The sequence below is a fragment of the Furipterus horrens genome, unplaced genomic scaffold (assembly GCF_987537825.1).
Source record: "Furipterus horrens unplaced genomic scaffold, mFurHor1.1.pri manual_scaffold_1, whole genome shotgun sequence".
NCBI classification, from domain to species: domain Eukaryota; kingdom Metazoa; phylum Chordata; class Mammalia; order Chiroptera; family Furipteridae; genus Furipterus; species Furipterus horrens.
This window is the reverse complement of record NW_028327171.1, coordinates 129,901,685-129,917,995: the sequence shown is the minus strand read 5'-3', so window position 1 is coordinate 129,917,995 and position 16,311 is coordinate 129,901,685. Positions and strand designations below refer to the sequence as shown.

The 16,311-nt window shown below is 35.5% G+C and overlaps 1 protein-coding gene across 2 annotated transcripts in view; it reads left to right on the top strand.

Moving 5' to 3' along the window:
• The window catches only part of NCKAP5 (NCK associated protein 5), a 1,035,979-nt gene that overhangs the window by 357,413 nt on the left and 662,255 nt on the right, over window positions 1–16,311 (top strand). For both annotated transcript variants that reach the window (XM_090279418.1, XM_090279420.1), the window contains one exon: window positions 13,686–13,759. In XM_090279418.1, the coding sequence (XP_090135544.1) occupies window positions 13,686–13,759 (74 nt within the window). The remainder of the gene's footprint in view (window positions 1–13,685; window positions 13,760–16,311) is intronic.

Below are 16,311 nucleotides of genomic sequence, written 5' to 3'. Positions count from 1 at the left end.
AGCGTGAGTCAGGGAGAGCCAACATTCTAGAAGTCCAAATTCTCTCCAGCCTGGGGCAGGCAGGAAGTGAGCAGTAATTAAATTTTGGACATATTCCAAAATAGAAGTTTGGCTTTGTTTTTCTAGTAAATAGTAAATGATAGCATTGAGTCCTCCCAAAATAATTAGAATCTAAAAGACACTCCATCTGATCAGTGATAGATAGGACAATGTAGAGCAAAATCATGGCGTCTACTTCACGTGATATTGGCATCCATACAGATGCTGCCCGGTACTGCCCACAGAGTCAGCAGAATCCTGCACCTCTTTTGCAGTTAGTTTTGTTTGATCTGAATGAATAATAATACTGGAGGCTGGAATTATATTCACCTGCAATTTTACCCTCAATTTGCCGCCTTTCAGTCAGAAAAAGGAGTGTCCTTTTCATGTTAACTAGCCTTATGCCTGAGTTTGATTCGTTATTACAGGAAATTTAATTTTGCATGGGAATCATGATTACTATGGTGGCATTTGCATACTCAGAACAAATTCCCAAAAATATTTGCATAAATTTTCTGATGTTCTCTTTGACTCAACAACCTCATCATAGTAAATTGCCCTTCTAAATTGATTTAACACATTTGCCTTGTCGAAGTATAGCTAATTTTCATCAAAAATAAGAATTAAGATAGTTAAATTTTTATTCACTGGTATATGAGCTTTCGTTTTTTACAAATATGTATTTGTAAAAATGGAGTTCCTGTCCCGGGTGATTGTCCCACTACAAAGCATTTTCATGATTCTTCACATCCAAAATGATACACAGTTCATTTATTGAAGGGTTTTAGCCACTTAGTGCTTTTAAGAGGGAATACTTTAAAAAATATATTGTAAAGTAACAGCACAGGTGCACCTGCTATATACTTATCATGGGTACTGATCTCATGCTAATTTTTAAAATGACACCTTCATCATTAGTATAAGTGTCAGCTTCACAGCAGTACATCTATTTCTGGGTTTACATTGAGATATTTTAAAAAATGTGATATTGTGTAAGTTAGATATTTTGAAAACCTCAAATTGTTATTCAATTCTGAAGGCTACTCAAGAGACTAATTATGGATTTATATGATCAGTTGATTTTTAATTAGGGGGGTACATGTGGATAGTGAGTGAATGTAATAATGATTGGCTGTTAATTTATTGATCATCTGTGGGACTGTTTCTCATAGGCAAGTGGGATCAGAATTGCTTGGAGGACTTGCTATAAACACATTGCTGGGTCCCATCTATAGAGTGTGGGGAAAGGCCTGAGTGTTTGCATTTTTAACAACTTTGCAGGTGATGCTAACCCTGCTGGTCAGGAGACCACACAGGGAGAAAGATTGAATTAGATTGTAATTATTAGAAGAATGTATTTTTGTGAAGTGGGTATTTAGCTGAAGCTAAAGGACCATTCTGGTCAGATTTGGAAAAGCCAAGAGAAGAGGACCAGCAGGTGCTCAGATTATGGGCAGTGATGAGTTGCTGGGTTGTTTTCTTCAGAGATGAGCTGGCACAGAGATGGGAGCTGAGGGCACAAGATCCCCAAATTAAAAGTTGCAATGAGTTTAATATTTCTCTCCAGATTTTCCAACAGGACCAGTAAAGTCTCCTGAAACCACATACTTAATTTATTTTGCCCTTTAAGAGAGAAGACATTTCTTTTCTCCTGAATCAGAGAAACTCTCCACTGTTGGGGAAAAGAGTTTTCTTTTTTTGTTGTTGTTCTATTAAAGTTTTAAAGTTGTCCCAATTTCCCCCCCATTGCTCTCCACTGCCCCAACCCATTCCCTCACTCACATAATCATTCCACACCCCATTGTCCATGTCCATGGGTCATTTATACACGTTCCTTGACTAGACCTTTCCCATTCACTCCCCCTTTTTCCCCAGATCTCTCAACACCATTTATTGAAGAGGCTATTTTTACTCCATTTTATGCTCCTGCCCCCTTTGTCAAATATGAATCGACTATAAACACCTGTGTTTATTTCTGGGCTTTCTATTCTGTTCCATTGATTTGTGTGCCTGTTCTAATGCCAGTACCAGACTGTGCTGATTACAGTGGCCTTGTAATAGAGTTTGATATCAGGTCCTGTGATCTCTCCTACTTTGTTTTTCTTTCTCAAGATTGCTGAGGCTATTTGGAGTCATTTTTGGTTCAACATAAAAGTTTAAAATATTTGTTCTAATTCTGTGAAACATGTCATTGGTATTTTAATAGGGATTATGTTGAATCTATAGATTGCTTTGGATAGTATGGACATTTTAATGATGTTAATACTTCTAATCCATGATCACAGTATATGCTTCCATTTATTTGTGTTTTCCTTAATTTTTTTCCTCAGTGTTCTGTAGTTTTCTGAGTATAGTCTTTTACCTCCTTAGTTAAGTTTATTCCTAGATACTTCACTTTTCTTATTGCTATGGTAAATGAGATTTTTTTCCCACTGGTTTGTTTCTGGTATTTCTTTTTTAAAAAAAAATTATTTATTTGTTTGTTTATTTTTAGAGAGAGGGGAAAGGAGAAAGAGAGAAGAGAAACATCACTATGTGGTTGCCTTCTCATTCGCGCCCCCAATCTCATTCGCGCCCCCAACTGGGGACCTGACATGCAACCTAGTCATGTACCCTGACTGGGAATCAAACCAGCGACCCTTGGTTCACAGGCTGACGCTCAATCCACTGAGCCACAGCAGCCAGGGCTGTTTCTGGTATTTCATTGTTGGTGTACAAAGATGTCTTTGATTTCTGAATATTAGCTTTTTATTCTGCTATTTTGCCAGATTCACATAATAGGTCAAGTTGTTTTTTGGTGGAGCCTATCAGGCATTCTGTGTATACTATTATGTCACCTGCAAATAATGGCAGTTTTACTTTTTCCTTTCCAATTTGGATGCCTTTTATTTCTTTTACTTTTCTGATTGCTGTGGCTAGAACTTCCAATACTATGATGAATAAAAGTGGTGAAAGTGGACACCCTTGGCTTTTTCCTGATCCCAAGAGGAAAGCTTTTAGTTTTTGCATGTTGAGTATGATGTTGGCTATAGGTTTCTCATGAATGGCCTTTATTATGTTGAGGTATGCTCCCTCTATTCTACCTTTGCTGAGCATTTTTATCATTAAATGCTTCTTCAGCACCTATTGATATGATCATGTGATTTTTGTTTTTCATTTTATTTATGTGGTGCATTACATTTATTGAGCCCTGGCTGGTTTAGCTCAGTGGATTGAGCGTCGGCCTGCGAGCTAAGTGTCGCTGGTTCGATCTTCCAGTCAGGGTACATCAGAGAAGGAAAACTCTGACTCCAAAAAACCTCCGCTGCCTTGCGGCATACCTCTTCAGAGGAAAGGCTAAGGGAGTAAACACCGACAGAAAATCCGGAGCCGGAGTCCCTAAGGCGGTTTGGCGTTGTAGTCAACACCGGCAACTCCTGCGGCGCACCTGAACCCAAGCTGTATTGACTCCGTCTTTCCCTTGGATCCTTCAGCTGCGAAGAGAGGGGGGGTCTGCTGCATGGGCAACAGCAGACCCTCCATATTACCCTGCCCAGGCTCTGTAGCTTCAGCGTCATCGCAAGATGTCGATTCAACACGGGAGGAGACAGATACTACCATGTCACTCCCGAGTCGGACTGCACAGCCATTCTCGGCAGTGCAGATAGACTCTTAAGAAGCTACACCATCGTCTCTCGAGACGGACGGCTGCCGACGACGACAACATCTCCTCTCCCATATGCAATAGGCATCTCAAACTTAACTGCCTGAAGGAGAACAATTTATTCAACATCCCTTGCACAAACATGATGCTAGTCTTCTGTCAATAAATGTCACATTATCCAATTGTTTAGGCCAAAAACCAAATATTATCTTTGCTTTTCTTTTTCCTCATTTTCACATTCAATACATAAGTAAATTCTGCCTCATCGACCTTCAGATCACAACTTCACTCCAACAACTTATTATTCTTCCAGAGGTGCCCCAGGTCCAAGTGAGTATCATCTCCTTTCAATAGCCTCCAGCTGGTCTCCCAGTTTTTGTTACTACATTTGCTCCCCAACCTTCATTCCTGCAGTTAACATTAGCCAGAGGGATCATTTTCAAACTCAAGTGAGATTGTTTTACTTCTCATATCAAATCCCATTGAGATTGCTCCCTACTTGATTAAGAACAAAAGGCAAAGTGCTAACAATGGCTGTGAGATGCTTATGCTCTATGTGTCCCCTTCCCACACCTCATGTCTGTGCTCCAGCCACGCTGACCTCAGGCTGTTCCTGGAACTTGCCAGCATATTCTTACCTCTATATCTTACCTCAGTCTTTGTTCTCCTGTCAGCCTAGGATGGACCTCCCAAGATAGAAGCCTGATTTAGTTCCCTCATATCCATTAGGTCTTTCCTCAAATCTCTTCCTGCACTAGTCTATGTTAAACCACTTCTCTACTTCAGTTCCTTCTTTCCCCTTTTCTTTAATTTTTCCACATAACACTTTTAATTACTTATTTTGTCTCTCCTCCACAAAAATGTAACTGCAGTAACAAGAGATCCCTAATGTACAGTGTTTCAAGTAAGATACAGACTTATTTCTTATACATGTAAGATGACAAAGTGAAAGATTCAGGTGGATGGATAGCTGCTTTTTAAGATCAGTCAGTTTCACCCTCTTCAACATGTATCTCTTTCTCTGGGCCTAAGGTTATTACCATCCCCAGCTAGGGGAAGAGTGTATAATGGGCAAGATGCTTGCTTTTGAGATACCTTGAATATTATATGGTCCAATTTTGATAATATCTTATTGGCTTGAACTCAGTTACATGTTCATAACTTGCTTCCTAAGAAATAAAATCTCTAGTTCAGGAATCATGTGTCCAGCAGAAATTGGGGAGGAGTAGAAGCTGTCTTTTAAATAAATAAGGGAAAATATATGAAGGAAGTCAATTTAGTAGCCTCTGCCTAATGGAGATGTGTTTTTGTAGTATAAAGTTCTGCTAAACTGTACTCATAGTTTGATTGGCATTGATTGCATTGCCTTGATGCCAAACAGTAGGCAATAAATCTTTTCTTTGGTGTGGTTACAACTATGTTTATATTCTGTCACTATTAATCTATAGTAATATAATTTTCAGCTATGACAGAAGTTATAGAGAGGTTTTCACTCTGTGGGGTTCACTATTCATCATACTATTCATTATCCTCAATTTGATAACACACTTTGGTTGTGGCTTTATGCACTCCATTGGTCTTAGACAACCCAAATGACTTACATGGCATAGATAAGCAATGTATCTAAATCTTCCTCAGGATTATGAGATCAAAAGAACACACTGATTTTGCAAAATTGTCAATAGGTTATCTTTTAGATGCCATTTCTGGTTTGTACTCATATAATAAAAGTGGGTATACAATAGTTTTGGAAAACTGCATAAAGTATCTATGACCATTATAACCTTTTCAATTAAAAAGTTGTTCTGGAAGATCAGACTTGATAGCCTTATAATTTCAGATTCTCTTGTTATAAGACTGATTACATCCAGCTAATGAACCAATTACTCCTTCACGTATTTAACAAAGCTTTGTTGATATTTGCAGTGTTTTAACTGCTCTGTTATGTGTAGAATGATACAAAAGTGAAAGAAGATGCTTTAAACAGTCGTGGTGCATCTAAAGGGACCTGTTTAGCATAGTCCGATACATAGGATTGGACATCAAGAGGGTGATATAGCATGGAGATAAATATTTGGAAGTCTCTGGATACTTGGTAATTGTTGAAGCCCTAGAGGTCCATTGGGTTTTCCATTAGAAAAAGAGAGAGCAACTGGAGTAGAACCTTCCTCTTGATACACAAAGGAAATAGGCAAAGGTTTTAGAGTGTTAGAAGGAGGCAGGAAACACTTTCAGAGAATACCACGGAAGGAGGGGTATGATTTAAAATGTGAAGTTCTTCAGTAACTGGTCATAAGATAAGGAGCAAGCAATATCCTGAGCCTTGTGGAGGTCATTGGTAGTTGTAATGGAGCAGTTTCACCGAAGAGTTTGCAGTGGAAATCAAGTTCAGTTGTTTAAAGAGTGAACAGAAAAGAGGAATTAGAGATGGCTAATGGAGAGATAATCTCATTGAGATCGATCTATTTAAGACTGGTATTCCTGAACTGATTTCTTTGTTGTGTTTAACATGTCTCATTGGAAGAATTAATGCTAGAACAGATGCCAGTCAAGAATGAGGCACCTATTTATTACCTTGCTATGTAATTTCAAAAGTGGGCATTTTAGTATTTTACATTCACTGTGCAGGCATATCTTCTTCTTAGCATGACAAAATAATTTTGGAGGGAAGCATCACTTATTATGGTAGTAATTTCCTAATTGTGAAAATTCCTGTGGGTAATGATAGTTCTGTTGATTTGAATAAGTGACCTCCTTGTCTCTAGGCCTCCTGGCCTGTGCTTCTTTGCCCAAAAGTGAATTGGGAGCCCTGCATTAGTGACAAAAGTGCTGACAGCATTTAACAGGCTCTGCCATGAATTACACTAATCTCAGTATGAAATTATTTGGAGGGATTTTGGATCTCTGCAAGCTTTGATTTAGTATTATATTTTAAACTCTACTTAAAACAAATGATAGATGAAATCCTATCATTAGGATTCACTTATAATGGGCTTTGCTTAGAGCTGACCCACATTAGACAATAGAAGGTTCCCATTAAATGGACTTATATGACAAAGGTATGCGATGCTCAGTATACTAATAAACCTCTAAATGCTTTAATTGTTTCAAACTAATTGCCTTGAAATGTGCATTAAAGAAGTGAAGGGCAAATTTCCTGAAACATAGTTCCAAGATGATTCTAATTTATGTAAGTTTTAGCCAAGAAGCAGATGTCTTTTTTAATGCTGTACCTTTATAAATTGTTTTTTAAATGCTGATGGTGCTTTATTTATAAACTTTTTTTTTTTTTTTTTGCCTCCATTCCTATCTTTTTTTTTTTTGGTTTTTCAATTACAGTTGTCCCATTTTTCCCCCATATAAAAATTTTTAAAACATATGTCTTAGTGTGACTTGGTCTTCCCCCTCATTTCTAACTTGGGTGAAATGCTTTTAATAGAACACTAACAAGAGCAAGTTAAAAACGAAGTGGGACTATAGTGTTTCAAACACCAACTTAGCCTTAGAATAATATAAAGAAAATTGCTTCACTGTGGTATTATAATAAAATCTTTGTGGATAGTATTTTCTGGGGCTATTTCTAAATAATCACTTTTTAAATTGTATAGTGAGCATATAATATTTTAAAATTAAAAAATGAGAAAAGTATACAGAAGAAATTAAATTACCCTATATTACTATCATATACTATTGGCTTTATTTTCTTTTCATTTTGATATATATTTTCAAAACTGTGATAAAAAGGGCTGTGCAGTCTTACATTCTTGTTTCATGTAATATCGTACTCTGTTTTAGATTTTATTATACTTTCTTTACCAATTTAAAGAATTGTCTACGTCTTCAGCTGAGTAAAACATGCTTTATTTTAATAATTCCTCTATTTTTGGGAGCTCAGAATACCTAATTTTTTCATGTTGTCATAAATTTTTAAATTTGATTATTTACTTAGGAGTCTTCCTAGGCATGGGATTTCTGGATCAAAGGTACATGGATATTTAAAATTTCATGACATAAATTACCAAATTTCTTTCTCCAGCTGTTTCATATGTAGGCAAAATACACACTTCTACTTAAGCTTTTTGATTATCATGTCATGTATTAAAAATAATTTTTCTCTCTATGTTCAAATAGGTTTTTGCATCTTCCTGTTTCCTGCTTTCTCTTCCTCCTCCCTCTGTCCACCACAAAAACACAGAATGTATATCCAACAATTTTTATTCTGAGATTTTTATGTTTGTTTAATTTATAATTATAGTTACATCTTTAGATATAAAATTTGCTTAAATTCTTCTGAATTTTTTATATTGTGAATTTCATATTTTTTAAATTCATCATTCACTATAGTATGTGTATAAATACACACACATGCATACACACATATATACATATACATATCTGGCATATATTTTATTCCTCTCTTGGGTATACTTTGATATTTAAAATGTACACACATAGACATATATATTTTAGTTTTTAATTAAAATAGATGCTTTATATTCTGGATTTATAAATACCTCGGAATGGCTTTCTGTTGTATTGTTATATTAGCGGCTACTTGATTAGTGATACTTATGAATAAAGACTGAAAGTCTTAGTTACCAAAATAACTAGTAATTAAAAAGACTAAAAATATCAGGTATTGATGAAGATGTGGATCAACAAAAACTGTTATACATTGTTTATGAGCATGTAAATTGGTATAATCACTTTAGAAAACTTTTTGACAGTGTCTACTAAACCTTAATATTTGATTTTACTCCAAAAGAATCCACCCAACAGAAATGAGTGGATAAACCTGTCAAAGAATGCATACAACATATTAACATATGTAAAAAATGGTTATAGTATTTTCTTTTATTATAACAAAAAATGGAAACAATGCAAATATTAAAGAATAGTAGAATGAATAAACAACTGTAATGAAATATTTTTTTTTTAAAAGACTGAAAGGTCTGTCTATGTAACTCATTTCAATGGACATCTAAGGTGGCCAAAAGCTATGGAGTAGCCTTTTTTAGCTCCTTAGTAGGAAACCCCTTTTTGTCTGCTTGGATACTTGCAGTGTCTTTGCCTCATGATTGTTATTCAGCTCTTATGTTTGTGATTGTGTGGATAGTTTTCCATAAACTCTACCTGAAATGTACTTAGCCCATTTAATGTGCATAATCAAGATTTTTTTCTCTTTTTCTTCTATTCAGAAATGTTGTTTCAATTATCCCTTTGATTATTGTTTATATTCCAAATCTTGTCAAATACTCAAGCTATAATTAGTAGTCTAACCTACATTTTTTTCTGCCTAATACCCATCATGTTTTTATTCATTTTCATCTTTATTCTTTATTTAATTAACTTAGATTTTTTGTCATTCACAGGACTGTATATGTGTTTTTATTGTCAGTTGTACTATTATATCTCATATGGATTTTGTCATAAGAAAAATGAGTAAAATAGAATATTCATCAAGTTAATAACTGCACTTTGGTAGGGCCTTAGTGCTGAGTGATTTGGGAAGTACATGCTGGGCAAGGTAAGGCTTGGTAAACTGATGGTTTTCATAGCTGATGTGTTATAGAGAGTGAACATTGACACCAAGGAAAATAGGGATATGCTTATATGCTTTTGTTCTATGTTACAGTAGTTTTAGGCTTCACTAACCGAATTATACATATAAAAACTGATTATGCCATAGAAATGGCAGAAGGGTTGCTGAGTACTTAAGTACCTGGGCTGGGTTCAGGAATTTGATTTATTTCCAGATGACACTGAAAAGTAGACTTTGTCAGTGTGACAAGTTTAGTGCCAACGTACAAAATCCATTGCTTGCTCTTCTCTGAAGCACCATTTCATGGTAGGGAGAGTCATCCCACAGTAAAATTACAATGTAAGGATCAACAGTTTTCAATTCTGTTATTGCAGTCTGTATTTCTTTGAAATTCTTAGCTCACTCCCTTATTTTATTATCTTCTCAGCTTCCCCTGTTGTTTTATAATATTTAATTCTGCTGCCTTTTTACCTCAGCATTTGTTAAATATTTCTGCATGTTTCAGAGAGACCAGGTCTTTTTGGATGCTACTGAACATGTTAAGGCTCTGTCTAAAATGTGTTCATGTTTTTCTAGTAACTCATTTTTAGAGTGACACTCTCTTCTGTGATTGAGGGTAATATTCTCTTTCTATTGTGTCCCAGTACTTCTTCCTGGGTACCATGTTGTATGTCTTCAATTTACTCATTCTGAAATAATCCATCCAGGCCTTGGGATCGCCAATAGATGGTGTAGATGCCACTTTTTGGCCATCTGCATTTGTAGAAATCTTTCCTACAAGCTCTTCCAATATCCAGTGTTTTTCAGGCAGTTTAGGAGCTCTGTTACACTGAGATGGAATCTGGCCACAACCTTTCTTTCTGCCTGTGCCTTTTATACCTTGGGATATTAGAGTCCTTGTATGATAAGTGATATCAGTATTGCACTTTACACCCAGGTTCTTGTTATAAGTGCAGAAGCTACAGCATTGTACTTGCCGTGAATACAGTTCTGCTATACTGCTGCCATTATTTTCTTGGAGTTAATCTCCAAATGGATGGGTAAAATGGATCCCAAAAGATAATTCTATTTTGTCCTTACAGAATGGTAGGAATTTCTCATTAGTTAATAAAGTCCTCTAATTCAGGGGCTAGATGATAAATTTATGAGAGCACTGATGAAGTGCTCTAGGTAGGGAGAAGAGAGTATAGGAGGCATAAATAGTGATAGATGGAGACTTGGGATGGAGAACACACAATGCAATGTACAGATGTTGTGTTTTGGAATTGTGCATCTGAAACATGTAATTTTGTTAACCAGTGTCACCCCAATAAATTCAATAAAAAGGAAAAATAGTTCTAATTAAAAAATATTTTGTTTAACTAAAAATACATATAAGTATAATCTTTTTTTTCTCAATCCATTTCAGTTGGATGGAGAGGGGGTGGGGAGAAGGAGAGGAGAGGGGAGAGAGAGTGAGAGACAGAGAAAGAGAGAGAGAGAATGAATGAGAATGAATGAATTTTGGGAGAGTTTGGTGAGGTATGGACAATACCCAAATGAATATCCAACTAAAATATATTGGATATTAGAAGTAAGATTACCATGGAGAAAAGTAAAGATAAAAAGAAAGTGAAATTCATAATTCTTTTTTCCCATTGTTAAATGGTTTAAGGCTTGTCATCATAGTTATTTTTATGGGAAATTGGGTGAAGCTACTTTAAATGGAAACAGCTAGTATTGTTGTTCGAAATAGCTTTTAAACCAGAATCCAGCTATATTTACATTTAATGGTTGAAAAACTATTATTACTATTAATCTTTGGTGTGTGATATATTATGAAAAGGCTATGCTCACTGCTTGGCAGATACTGTGATATATGCTTACTTAAGCTATTTTATTTAATCCTTACAACACCTCTGTAAATTAAGTATTATTTATCCCTCTGAAGATGAAGACAATAAGGCTTAGAATGACTAAATAACTTGCCTGAGGGAACATAGCTAGCAAATACCCAAACTAGGATTTGAACCTAAGTTTCTTTGATCCAAAAATCATATTTGTAATCACCAAACCTTTTACCTTCAAGCTCTGACTAAACTAGCATAATGAACAAATGAACACATTAATTGGCTTTAATCCAAACTGTTTTCCAGAGCTTGCACATAATTTGGCCTCTGCCTACCTCTCCAGCTTCATTTTAGACTACATACCCCAGACTGTCTGCTCCCAGACCCATGGGCTTTCATACCACGTTTGAGAGACTTCACTATGCTGTTTCCTTAGTTGGCAGTGTCCTCTTTCTCTCCCCCTTTTCTCTATACGCTTGTCTCCTCCTCTTCCAGGTCCTCGCTCACATATCATTTGCTCTTCTTCTGACCACTGTATATGAAGAAGCTGCCCCTCCCCATTAAGTCTCCTGTCACCTGTTATTTCCTTCATAGTAACCAATGTGTAATCGATCTGTTCACCTATTTGTTATGTCTCTCTCTGCAGACTGTGAGCTCTTTGAGAGCAGGAGCCTCCTGTCTCTTGGTTATTACTGTATTTACTGAACTTACACATCAAGTACTGCTCTAACAGATGTGGGAAAGACAATTAAATGAAGAATGAATGAATGGCTTTGAAATGTATATATTTATCTGTACTTTGGGACAGTGACTTTAAAATTTTTTCAGAAAAATGCATTTGAAAATGTCTTTGATAATTTGGAGATGTATTCTAAATCATGTTTAAACTTTGACCAGGATACTTAACATAATCACAAACCATTACAAATTCCTACAGTAATAGATTTCTGCTTTGGTTTTGACATGCCCAATGGTCTTTTATAAATAAGCATATGCTATCACCCAATACAGGAAACAAATGAACAACACAAATAAATGAACAAAATTGAACAAGAAGCAGAGTAACAGTTATCAGTGGGGAGGGGGGAGGGAAAGAAGGGGCTAAGTAGGGGAAGGGTTTAGTAAAGGAACTAATATAAATAACCCATGAACATGGACAACAGGGTCGGAATGGACAGTGGGAGAAGGGGTGGGCTGGGTGGGGGGGGCGGGGTAGCAATGAGGGAAAAAGTGGGACAATTGTAACAGAAAAACAATAAAAATAAAAATTAAAAAAATTAACCTAAAAATGTATATTATGTAATAAGCATAAGACTCTTTAGCTAATTATCTGCAACAGAATGATAGTGTTATATAATCATAACAGTTTTTAGCGAGATAAGGACTTCGTACACTTTAAAGTTGAACTAAAATAATGTAGGAAGATAAGAAGCCTTCTTAAAAGCTACACAGGTAGATTCAGGTCCAGAAACATGGGACAGGACCCTTTCTATTATATTAGTGCTTCTTTCACCTGCCTTCTCCCACACCGTTATAGTGAATATTCCCACAGGAACAATGGATTATGTATAGCATTAAATCAAAATAAATAAATCTGTGTTTCAGAAAGAAAAGTATGAATATTAACCAAAGTTCCCAGGTTATCTCAGATCTATAAGAAATGAAATGAGCTTTCATGGGAACATTAACACTGGAATCATTGTACACAGTTCCATCTAAGGCGGCTGTAACAGAGACACAAGGTGCACAGGCTAGATCTTCAGATAGAAGGGAAAAGAAGTGTCAGGTTCAGGATGAAAAAAAGCATCAAGCTTTAGACATTGTATTTTGTTTCACAGTTAACAAAACTACTGCACTGAAACCTAATATTTAGCAATCTCAAATTTAAAAAATCAGATTTAATAACCTTTGAAATTTCATAAATCAGCCTTATATGACAAAGAAATTCCACATTCTCCAGAAATATTCCTTGAAAGTATGGTTTGATTTAGGAACATAAATTTACATGCATTTCTAAAAAATAAGGTATATCTTGCCTTTATATCATCTTAGAAGGCAAAGATTGATTTTCTAAGAGTCAAAGAAAACAAAAGCAAACTGAATTGTCTTGTTTCCATAAAGAGATGAAGGAAAATGGACACGTGCTGCATCAATGGAAATGATATGTCCAGTAAATGTGGGTAGTGAATATATAAAGCATTCTAAGAAGTTCGAAAGTACTGTTTTTTTCTAGAAAGTGACTCTTGTAAGACCAATATATCAAGACCTGTATTATCTTATTATTCTTCTAAGGTCAGCAGCAACATTGGCTCACTTATATTTATACAGCAAGACATAGACCCCAGTGTAGATGGCTATTAAATTTAGTTTTTTTTCCTGTAAAGAGGATTTTTATGATGACTTTGTAGAACTTCAGTTCTCTTCAGGGCTTTGTTTATAAAATTATCACAGGCTATAAAGAAAATACTATTCATCCCCAAATAACTATGCATGTAAGTCATCAAAACATCGACTCCTAGAGTCCAAGGGATTATTTTGTCAAAAATCTTCCTTGTAGAGATAAAGCTTGTCTTAGAATTCTGGTGACTGTTATAATGAGGACTTATTTGTCGTTGTGTGTCTGTCTGTGCAGGAATACATGGACTCCAATAAATACATTGAGCATCTGCTAACTGAACTCGAGGAGAAACACAAAAGTCTCTGGAGGTGAGTTGTCCTCACTTGTAGCATCCTCTATAGCTTTGATCTTTATCATGGAGGCAGGGAATTAGAAGATGGTTTCTTGTTCCATTTGGTGCCAAAAGCCTCACTGGAAACAAAAATCACCAGAGACTACCTAGAGAATATTATTTCTTTAATTAAAGTAAAGCAACAGTGCCAAAAGTTGTCTTTGAGTTGAGGACCTGCTCAGAGCTGGAAGGATGGTAGTAATTGTGACACACATTGGTCAAGGTAAGTGAATTAATTTGCCCAAGGCCATATGACAACCTTATATTGTAGTAACTGGAACCTAGATTCTCTGATCCTTGCCTGCTTAAAGATTAGTTAAGTTTTTCTGTAATTAAAAAGGTAGGATACTTCTGCTTAACTTTTCTGCTTCTCTTTATATTAAGGGGGAACATTTTAAGAATGTTGTTGAATAGGTCTCCAGTGTTTTTGTTCTACATGGTGGGTTCTCATTCTCAGCAAGGAAAGATATGTGAGAATATTTGTGCAGATAAGATGGAAAAAATTAGTATAATAGAAGTCATATTTTCAAGTTGTGTATTCCTTGGAGCCTCTTGAGAAGTGAGACTGGCTAAGGATGATTGTGATATTTTCTAGCTCTTTAGGGTCCATGTAGTCGTGCTTTTCATAGGTGCTGCTATGGGATTTGAATTTCTTTTTCTAAATTCTGATAGCTCTTGTTGTCTGGAATAAATGAATTAGTGCTCATTTATATGATGCCTCGCATTGCACTGGAACTGTTTCACATAATTTTCTTTGTCTCCCAATGGTCAATATGCCACCAATGTCCTTTATTTCTTATCTCCCCGAGACAGGAAGCAGAGCAGTCTCTCTGTTCACAGAGGTGTCATGCAAACATTTGCTAACCCTGTGGCTCTTTTCCCCAACTTCATCCACATCCATCACCACTGTTACCAGGATATGTTGCCTGCCCTTTCCTTATGCGCCCTGTAACAAATCCTAATAACTTTGAAATTCATCTTCCTGAGAAATTCTAGTTCTTGGGTAAAGTGACTGATGTTTTACTTTGTTGTCCTCTCATATTAATTTTCCTACTAGAGAATAAATCTGTGGTTATAATGATAGACAGTATTACATTTCTATATACAAAAAAATTGCTGGTAGGATACAACAGGAATATATAATTTTTTGTCTATTACGACTAATAGGTATACCAGTTAATTTTATATAACATTGCAGTATTTATTAGATTTATTTTTGAGAGCTATAACTTGGTGTTATAGTTTTCTTTTGTGAACTAGTGTATTGTATCAATAAAACTAACAACAATAATGTATTTATGGTCATGTGGCTTTTAAATTATATTTTTCATAGATCTACAAAGTATGCTTAAAATGTTATTTTACTGAATTGTAATGTTGTCTTTCACCTACTTTGAATGTTTTGTTATTTTCCAAGAGAAAAATACACAAAAATGATGAATACCATCTGACAAAAGAAACTTAGAGTTTAATTTGGTAAGTGTATCTTATGCAGTCATTGGGAAGGAGTAATGATTTCATGGTTCTTTGAACCAAATACCTGCACAGAAAGAATATTTTCCTGCTTTCTCAGAGTAGCTTATAAAAACCTTTTCGTCTTCTCCAATATGATTAAGTTAAAATCCCATTTCAGGCACAGAATTAAACTAACATAAGAGCTCAGAATTTTGTGTGCAGTCACTTCCATTCTCCTTCGGAAATGGAATTTATTGCTGGGGAAGAAGCATAGCCTCATATATAGTGTCAGTGGATCTAATAAAACTACATTTGAATGACAATAAAGGGCAATAATGACACTTGAATAGTCAGAATAACTACCAGTGAGAATATAGAAATGGGTGGTATTGAAAAGAAAATAAAACCACTAATAGCAGATTTATATACTATTTATTGAATCATGAAATTATACTTGATTATATTTTGCAAACAGCTCTTGACTGACTTAAAGTAATAGGCTTTATGATGATTATTACAGTGTTATAACTGCAACTGTAGCAGAACTGTTTTTGGTGAAGAATATGTTAAGTGACAGCAGTATGGAAAATTCTTTCTGGCTGTGTTTAAAATTTTTAAATGCTTTCTTCAGTTAGAGTAGAATCTATGATGTGCAGAAGATCACAGGAATAGCATGTGATGTACACAAGCATAACTGGATTGTCTGAAGTTAAACAACTGTTCTGATAACTCAGTATAAAAGGTTTTCTCTGACTTTATTATACCTTTGATTTATAGCTGGTGCAACCTTCATGGATGGGATTGCTTGTTATTGCTCCTGACACTAACTGGTGGCCTTCCCCTTATACTTAAAAGAAAGGACAGATTCTGAATACTTAGTTATTCCAATGATAATGGGGGGTCAGCATTCATTTATGGCCACAGTATTTGAGAATTGATCAAAATCATGGCAGACACATATGCTGTTATTGACATTTGCTGAATAATGATATAATTGGACAAATGGGAGAAGGTTGGGTGTGAAGATTAAAAGTCTTTCCTTATTTTTGTGGACAGGGCTACTTGTCTTTAATA